This window comes from Zerene cesonia, chromosome 5, assembly GCF_012273895.1.
Source record: "Zerene cesonia ecotype Mississippi chromosome 5, Zerene_cesonia_1.1, whole genome shotgun sequence".
In the NCBI taxonomy this organism is placed as follows: Eukaryota; Metazoa; Arthropoda; class Insecta; order Lepidoptera; family Pieridae; genus Zerene; species Zerene cesonia.
Genome location: NC_052106.1, coordinates 8,307,883 through 8,317,264, shown reverse-complemented (window position 1 = coordinate 8,317,264; position 9,382 = coordinate 8,307,883). Strand labels below are relative to the sequence as shown.

At 39.2% G+C, this 9,382-nt stretch overlaps 2 protein-coding genes across 9 annotated transcripts in view; one reads left to right on the top strand and one right to left on the bottom strand.

Moving 5' to 3' along the window:
• The window catches only part of LOC119840229 (trichohyalin-like), a 7,625-nt gene extending 2,806 nt beyond the window's left edge, over positions 1-4,819 (top strand). Inside the window, exons 3-11 of the mRNA XM_038366744.1 lie at positions 137-257; positions 885-1,055; positions 2,078-2,199; positions 2,282-2,425; positions 2,510-2,609; positions 2,680-2,856; positions 3,318-3,527; positions 4,036-4,131; positions 4,757-4,819. Coding sequence (XP_038222672.1) covers positions 137-257; positions 885-1,055; positions 2,078-2,199; positions 2,282-2,425; positions 2,510-2,609; positions 2,680-2,856; positions 3,318-3,527; positions 4,036-4,131; positions 4,757-4,819 — 1,204 coding nt within the window. The remainder of the gene's footprint in view (positions 1-136; positions 258-884; positions 1,056-2,077; positions 2,200-2,281; positions 2,426-2,509; positions 2,610-2,679; positions 2,857-3,317; positions 3,528-4,035; positions 4,132-4,756) is intronic.
• A 1,014-nt stretch (positions 4,820-5,833) lies between these two features.
• The window catches only part of LOC119839964 (COP1-interactive protein 1), a 53,565-nt gene continuing 50,016 nt past the window's right edge, over positions 5,834-9,382 (bottom strand). For all 8 annotated transcript variants that reach the window (XM_038366424.1, XM_038366426.1, XM_038366429.1 and 5 more), the window contains 4 exons: positions 7,707-7,870; positions 7,205-7,536; positions 6,956-7,016; positions 5,834-6,859 (listed from right to left, as the gene is read on the bottom strand). In XM_038366424.1, coding sequence (XP_038222352.1) covers positions 6,763-6,859; positions 6,956-7,016; positions 7,205-7,536; positions 7,707-7,870 — 654 coding nt within the window. In that variant the 3' untranslated portion in view covers positions 5,834-6,762. The remainder of the gene's footprint in view (positions 6,860-6,955; positions 7,017-7,204; positions 7,537-7,706; positions 7,871-9,382) is intronic.

Here is a 9,382-nt window from a genome sequence, read left to right as displayed (position 1 = left end):
TGCTGATATGTGTATTGTATATGTCTAGAATCTATAAGAATAATTGTATTGTTTGTTTCCCAAAGATAAATAAATAAAAAAATAAATAAATAAAAACTATTTTAAAATGTTAAGTAGCTCCTATGTATAATGATAGAGCACACGAAGTGGCCGAGCGGAACCGGATCGAGTATGAAACTGAATTGGATCTGCAGAAGATTGACAATATAAAAGCTGATGAGCAGATGGAGGAATTAAGGAAGTTTGAAGAGGACTTCGTGAGTTATTTTGTTTCTGTCTAGATTAAATATTGAATTGGCATAAATAACTCGAATGTATTCCGATGCCTAATGAGAAGTACGTATTGTCAAATGTTCGTGTGAAGTCTTTGAAAGATCATATGCCCTGGTAGGATATGACTGGTTAACTGTTTATCTCACAATAAAATTGTTCCAATATTCTCGAAATTATTTATTTAACTTAAATTGAATGAATGTAGATTTGGGTGTATAGGTCTTTTATTTACTGTTTGTAGGGATATTAACTGTAAGTTTCAATATATCGATATCATCGATATAATTTCAATTATCGGCAGATGTTGAACGATGGTAGAACAGTATTAAAAAATAATTAGCCGGTTACATACTACCATCTCGGTACAGTGCTAAAACTACGAAAGCAGTTTTACAAATAAATGGCAAGTAAAAATGTTGGAATGAGCAGTTAGATAAATATTACAGTTAGATAAATAAATAAAAATATGCAGTTAGATAAATAAACACTCGAATGAAAAAAAAAATGTATTCTTCCTGCTTCTGGTACAACCGCATTGACATAGACATAGATATAGGCACAAACATTACAAAGAAGGAAAATATATGGTGAATCGTACGTTATGATGGCAGAAAGCAGCGGAGAAGGCGCGCATCTGGTCGGACATGGAGCGATCGCGCGGCGAGGCGGCGCAGCGGCGGCGCGAGGTCGCCGCGCGGGACCGCATGGACGACCGCCTCATCGACGTGCTGCAGCGCTCCCGGGCGCGGGTCGAGCGCCGCCGCAAGCAGACCGAGAGCGATGTTAGTTGATTTAACCGTTTCCTACGTAAGGCCTTAATCGTTATAACCATTGGATGGGTATATATAGGCACCTTTTTAACACGATTTTGAATGAAAGAATGAAAAATGGTTTATTACACTTAGAAATTAAAAACTTCAACGGATTATAAACGCGATTTATTCATTATATTATTAACCCGACGTTTCGAACACTTTACAGCGAGCGTGGTCACGGGGAGACTCACTGTAAAGTGTTCGAAACGTCGGGTTAATAATATAATGAACAAATCGCGTTTAAAATCCGTTGAAAAGTTTTTAATATCTAAATGTATAATACTCGCGTGAAACCAAACACAAGAAAATACTATGGTTTATTACACCATAAAAATACGTACACATTAAAAGAAAAACAAAGAAACAACAAAAAATGAATAAACAAGTAACAGCAACATTAAAAATAAATATATAATTATAATGTAATGTGTACCTATATACAGCGCAACCTTAATATAACGTATCTCAATATAACGATTTTTTCGATTTAACAAATTCTTCGTAAGCCCCTTGAATTTTCTATAAGAGTCAATGTAAAATATACCTTTACATTTCGAACATTTTTTGTGAACAACCTCTTTATAACGAATTTTTTAACTATCAAAAAGTTATGTTACTAAGTTAAGTATAAGTACCTCTAATTAACGAATTTCGTCAACCCAAAACCTTTGTATAAAGTGTAATCAATGTAACAAAAATGATTGTTAATCTCATAGTATGTGATTTATGTCGCGACAGGTTTCGACATGATTTTGTTCGTAAAGCGATCATTATTGTTTAATGGAAAGTAATGTAAACACTGCTGCTCGTCACTATTGTTAAAGATTCAAGTTGAAATCGCTCAGAAACGTAAAAGATGCTCCTTATCGGATTATATATTTTTTTACCTCTTTATAACGAATTTTAGACCAACCTAACCTCAACATAATGATAGGTGATCAAGCAAAACCGGAAAACGACAGACAAAATAATAAAATATCATATTTTAGGTGAAAGAGGAAAAGTTGCGGGTTCTTGAAAAAATAAGTCAAAAGCTGGAGAGCGGAGACGCTGCTCGAGAGGCGAAAGAGCAGGAGAACTTACAGAAAGCTGTCAAAGAGAAGGAGGCTGCGTAATTATTTATAATATTCAAATTTGAAATTTTCTAAAATGGTTTTCGATATTATTCTAGTCTATTCTATTCTGTACTATAGTGCTGAAGCGCGTCGTCAAGCGGACGCTAACAAACGCGAGAAGTTCAAACAGGAGCGTATCGAGGTCAGGAACCAGTTCCTGCGTGACGAGGAGCGGCGCCTGCATGAGTTCAACACCATGCGACAGTGGGAGATCATGAATAGGTCACTATAAAGATACACTAAATTTTACCAACCAAACTATTTACCATTAAAAGTGCTGTTAAAATTTGATCATCTTATTGACAGATTCAAAAATGCGGAGTTATATCAAGATTTCCAGGAAAATTTGCGTCTGGAGAAAGAGAAGAAGATTAAACAGTATCGTGAAGACATTCTCAAACTCTGGGTAAGGCATACTACGAACGTGCATCATATCGTCTTAATACATAATAATAAATAATATTGAACTAAAACAGAGAGAGCGCGACGAGCGCGAGGCTCGCGAGCGCGCGGAGACGCGCCACTTCTACGGCTCGCTGGCGGAGAGCAAGCTGCGCGACGCCGACAACAAGCTGCTGACGCACGCGGCGCGCCTGCTCGACGAGGCGCGCGCGCACCAGCGGCCCACGCACGCGCTGCACAAGGCGATCGATGTATGTACACTGGAGTCTTTAGGACTTATTGTGCCGATTCATTTTGTTGCAGTGATCAGCGGCATGTTTTTTTATTATTAATTTAATTAATCCTTTCTGCTTATTGGACTTTTTGCGATTTTGTTTTTTTTAAGGTTTATTTACGAATAAAACGTAAATTTTAAATAAGCTAAGTTTCCTCTATGTAGAGTCAATAAAATAAACTAAAGTTTTAAAAATATGTATGTATTTTACTGTTGCCGTAGTAGAGTGTAAGGTGGAAGGTATCGAAAAGAATCCCGAATCGTAATAGAAATCTCGAATCATTAGATTAAGGGAACCAGATAGGCGGTAGATATAAAATTTAAACATTTAGTGTTATTCTTCTTTTATAAAAAAGAGAAAGAGGCAATATATTTGTTTGCATAGATTTTTTCTCCATATGAAGCATACTCTGTGTAACGGTAACGCGTTCCCCGCAGCGCTACTGCAAGCAGTACCGGCTGTACCCGATGCCGCAGCTGCCGGCGTCGCTGCAGGAGCACAGCGGCGGGTACGCGCCGCGCGACCTGTCGCGCCCCGACGCGGGCTACGAGTACCCGCCGCCGCCGCAGCCCGAGGGCGAGCCCGCAGCCGCCGCGCCGGCCCGCCGGGACGGCTTGCAGCCCGCTGCTGTGAGTAACCTGATATTGGTACTTGTGTGTTATGTAAGTCTAAGTGTGGCTAAGTGTTGGCAACACTTACATAAGTTTGGGCCGAAATTTGCAAATGTTATTTTCTTATATGAGGGATACATTGCATATATGATATACAAGTGAGTCAGCCCAGGTGGTACGAATGGTGATGCTGTCTTTTCGAAGTGAAAGCCTTATGCATTTCAAAATTTTAATACTAACAGCATGCTTGTTCCTTTTTTTAGTAATAATGTTGCGTAAATGCTAATATATAAACCTGATAATTCAATCTTTAAGACAAGTATGGCAATACAACTGTGTAGTCCTGATCAATTGCCTGTTGGTGATTTTAAAATACACTTTATAATATAATTATATCATCGCAAAGTACGAGCGAAACGGCTATATTAAAAATCGTCACAAGGTTATTTATTTCAATAAATATTAACAAAACTTCCAAAATGTCATGTAATGAAATGAATTACCGTTGAAAAGCAGAGTTAAAAAGTGTTTCTTTTAACAACAGGCTGCGCCAGGATCGTCTAACGTGAACCCAAAAGGTGCGTCAGCGGCGGAGGACTACAAGAGAGCAGCGCCAGCTAACGGGTTGCAGAGGAAGAAGGTACTTACCAAGTCTTACTGTTATATTATTAGCTGCTGGAGTTTACACAAATTATAGTATTAATATGTTTAACTGGTACCTATACTAATACTATAAAGCTAGAGTTTGTTTATTTATTTGAACGCAATAATCACAGGAACTACTGGTCCGATTTGAAAAAATTCTTTCAGTGTTAGATAGCCCATTTATTGACGAAGGCTATATATGTACTACGGGCGAAGCCGAGGCAAACCTCTAGTAATTGATAACGATGGTCAGTATTAGAATATATAATATAAGAACATTTTCTTACTAACATAAATTTGAAATAGTTTGGATTCTATCTAGTAATAAATAGTAGTTAGGAACTTTATCGGAATGTATGTTGTTTTGTGAACGAAACTTAATTCTGCATTTTCCATGAGCATATAGAAAATTTATCGTAGCGAGGAATTAATCCTGAATAACTTTCATTTTAAAATGTAGCCGATCTCAGTGAGAATCTCTCCCTCAATTCTCAAATCAGAAAGAAGCAAGAGAGGTTCTCTGATTTGAATTTTTTGATTATTTAACCAACTTTTTCAGAGGTCCAAATTCCCGTATGCATCAATGAACGATTAAAGCACATCATGATGTTTGTCCCCAGAGCTCCTTGCCGCAAATAGTCCCGTGCAAGACAGAGTCCTGCCGCTGCAGCTTGAAGAAATAAAACGAGCTTTTACAAAATATCATTTTATTTATTCCATTTTAGAACATGTTCAACGAGAAGTCAGCGTTATGGCACGATGAAACTGTGACTAGACAGATGTCAGATTTCGAAATAAATTGCTTGAAGTTGTCGTTGGGCTGTGTTTGTTTAAATTAACCTTAATTCTAATGCTATCTTTGGTCACGTTGAGTGTAGATTGTACAAACGGTGGATGATCAATCATGATTTTCAGGGGTTTTACATAAAATAACTCAAACTGTGCGTACATGTTCAAGACGTCATTTTGATCAACAAAATTTATATAAAGAGACAACAATATTCATTCAGGAAACACTAAAACTGTTATATAATTCTGTAATACTTTTCGCTTTGGCTTACTCTACTATTGTCTATTGTTAGGAAAGTTATGGCAGAGTCAGAATTCAACTAACTTAACACTAAAAATTAAGAAAATATTAAATTACAAAAAATAGACAGAAAGTTATATTAATTATTCGAATTGTACTCTGGATGAATGAATAAAAATATAATCTCGATATCGTGGAACGTTCGAGAATGCATCGGTCGGAATCGGTCGGACTTAGCTAACTTAACCTAACTTGTACTTTCGTGCGTCCGTGTCTAAAACTATGCGAGTAACTGACCACCTATCGCCTGAATTAATTATAATAAAAAAACACAATTCCAAATAATAATAAGGAGGAACGTAAATTTTTTTCTTCGAAAAATTTCGTTGTTGTCAATTGCTACATCTTTTTAATTAATAAATCATTCAAAGAGCCAAACCTAATACACAATATGTATATATATATATATACTCTTAGAACATTTATATTTATCGGCGAAATTAAATACGAAAGTCATCTCTTCAAATTTTAAAAATATTCAAGCTATAAGTGGTCTAGAACAACTCTTCAAACATCAAAACAATTATGGCAAGGTTTGTGCTTAGACAATGGTTTAAACCTAGTTTAAATTAAATATAAACAAAGTATCAATATATTGTACATGTTGTCTAATTTACCAATTTCAATGTCAAAAGTATTCAATAAATTATCAAAAAAATCATATCAAAAGTATGGAAGCTGGCCATCACTACACACGTACCTACTATCTATACATATTACTATTATGCTCGAACAATTTTTCATACAATGATACATCTACTCACTAATCGTCTTAGAAAAAAACCAACAATCTCTCGTACTACATCCACGAGCCGGCCAGCTCTTAGACTATAAGGCAACGGACGTCTAACACACATAGGCGGAGAGATAACCGACTTAAAATAAAATAAATTAAGTAACACAATAATAGCTAATACGTTTTGGCACTAATCTAATACTTACACTAATTTGTGAGGAAATGCGTTAGACATCATTCAGATCGAATAAACCGAGATTAAAAATAGTACCCATTGTAATTTACATTAGCACCGTGAGTGCGTCACAAACGATCACTTCATATAGAATAGAGAAATAAACTAAATAATACATTAAATAAACAAAAAATCTTTGCAATCATTCGATGGGTGTGATGTTCCACTTCTCTTCCATATACAGATACATTATTATCAAGTGTCGTGGCACTGTAGAGCACCGTTTAAAAGTGCCCATGGATCCTATCAGTGCAAAGAGTTCCACTACGTTAGTGTGGAACATTCCACAGCCTGAGTTTCGTGTGGGAAACGTTCCACAACACGTGCTTTAGAAAAGATTACAAATTTTGCACCTAGCGTGAAAACCGCAGTACGCTGTAAGTGTGTAAAAATCCACTAATGTAAAGAACCTGATTTGATCAAATTGCAATATCTAACAGCACAGTCGGTAAAAGTTCCACGGAGGTAATAAGGCTCACTGGTGAAGGTTCCACGCTCGGCTGTGTGCCGAGCGGTGGGGAAAGTTCCACAGGGTTCCACAGTTCCGCCACTAGTGAACGCGTGGTCAAGGATTGTCTTTGTCGTCGAGAGTCCGGCCGAGGCAGCGGCTCACCGCTTCCAGCTTGCTGAGGTATGCTGACGCCGCCTCGCCGCGCGGCGAACTGCAACAACGTGTTGTTATTGGTTATAAGATATATACACATCATCACACACGGTACAGTGTATGATTTAGAAAAATTTGAATATAGAATGATTACCTTAGAATAAACCTTTGCTCACGCGGGGAACTGCTGTACGGCGAGCGGTGACTGTCGTCCACTGGAAATTTTTTATAAGAGTTAGATAGTTGATTTTATTAAGATTACCAAACACATGTTAATAATCAATTTTATTTCGTAAATAAAATATATTAAAATTAATAAAATTGAAGATAGAAAAAAAACATATCAGGACTTATAGAACGAAACCACACGAACAAATCAAAAGAGAATAAGTAAACAACGCACGATAGTCGGGCGGCAGGGTGACCGCGGGGTCCTGCTTCAGCAGGCGCCGCGCCAGCGTGCTGCCCAGCCGGGCCGGCGCGCGCGGCAGCGGCGTGCTCGCCTGCGGAGTGGCCGGCGTCAGCCCTCGCGCGAGCGGCGTGAGCTGCTCCCGCTGCTCGCGCCGCCCGGGCGCGCCGCACGCCTCGCGCCGGTCGGCCGGCGTGCCGAGCGGGTCGCGCTGACTGGCCGGCGTGCCCGGGAGCAGGCACGCGGCGGCGGAAGCGCGCACTTGCTGCCTGCGCCGCACGAGATAGCCCATGCGGATCACTGTGCGCACCACGTTCACTATGCATCTACGTGATGGAGAATATAGCGTTTAAAACACACAAGCTGTCATGACGGTCATCAATAAATTACATAAACAGTATTAATCTTCAAGTACAAACTAATGATTGTGGTATTTTCGTAGTAGGGTGTGGGGAGTGGGGAGTGGGGTGTGTGGGTGTGGGGTGTGGGCACGCACCGGAAGCGGTGCCGGCCCGAGAGCGGGGGCTGCGGCGGCGCGGGCAGAAGGCGGCGCTCGGCCTCGCGGTAGCCGGCGAGCACGCGCTGCAAGTAGTGCTTCTGCCACACCAGCGCCTTGCGCCAGCTCTCCAGCCGCAGGCACCGCCCCTGCAGGTAGCGGATCTGCGCCAGGGACACCAGAGTCAGATTTGTTTTCGCTCGTTATTGTATTGGCCGATCGGTACTCATGTGAGAACAAGTAGATCAGCAACATTATAAAGATAAAACAAAATTGGCATTACATCCTACTAATATTGTAAATGCGAAAGTTTGTAAGGATATGTGTGTGTTTGTTGCAAAAACTGCTGAACCGATTGCAATGAAATTTGGCACGTAGACAGCTGGACAACTGGAATAACATATAGGCAACTTTTTATCCCGATATTCCTACGGGATACGGACTTACGCGGGTGAAACCGCGGGCCGCAGTTAGTATTTTAATAAATGCATTACATATACAGTTCATCAATCAGAATATTATATTATAAGTATAAATGTAAATATTAGATGTATGCAGTTTTTTATTGTCAGGACCGCATAAAGAGTTTATATATAAAACTTGGTATCACCGTATTTCAAAAAATTCGAAAAAAGAAAACTCGCTTGTCACAGTCGACGGACCGTCACATGAATTGACAGTTTTACAAGATTATGTACGCGTATTGACGTTTTTCTACCGATTTTTATACTAAAATTCCGCAGTATTATAATGAAAGCATATATTTAATATTATCAGTGGAAAATATGGAGCCGTCTAAAACGGAAACGCCAAGAATACCGGACATGATGTAAGATATTATTTATTCAGGTGTGAATTATACCTAACAATGTAATTAAAAATTATAAGTTGCTTAGGACAACCTTACAACACGTCCCGATATATTAATTTCCTTTGTATGTATTATTAAAATTTTGAATCTTAATTAGTTGTGTGATACCCAATTTTGGATCTTAAACAATCTTACACTGAATTGAAAGTTTGATTCAGAATATTTTAATTGGTTTAACAAAATCTGAACTATAGGCAGTTGAAATTGCACAGAATGTGCGGCGACCACCCATCGGTGACCAAGACGGAGCTCAACGTGAAGGAGGAGAGTAAAGACGAGAAAGAGAAGGACAAGAAGATGTCGGCTTCTTTCGGGAAGATATCACCAACGGTATTTGCTAATACAAGAAGCATTGGGGAACAGATATTTTAATATTTATATTTTATAAGCATTTATGATATCCATTGGTTAGATGTTAAAGAAAATTTCTATTATCTTTAAGACGTGAACAATTCCAATATAAGCAATCAGACATTTATTATTATTCATTTTTTTCAAGTTGTTTGTTTTTTGTACGATATGAAGTGTGCACCCAAATTTGTTTCCCTCATAAAATCTCCTTGAATATAAACAAAGTCGCTAACTCGTCAGACGTCGCGCACGGACAGGCCGCAGCCGGCGGAGGCGCGCGCGCGCGTGTCGGAGCACGCGCTGCGCCGCCGCGCGCTCGCCGCGGACGCGCCGCCGCTGTCGCAGCGCAACGAGCCTGATTCGATAGACGCTAATCGAGCGCTGTTACAAGGTAACTTTACTGATGTTCGTTGCGTTACGAAGCAGTCACAATATTGGGGAACGTAAAACTATA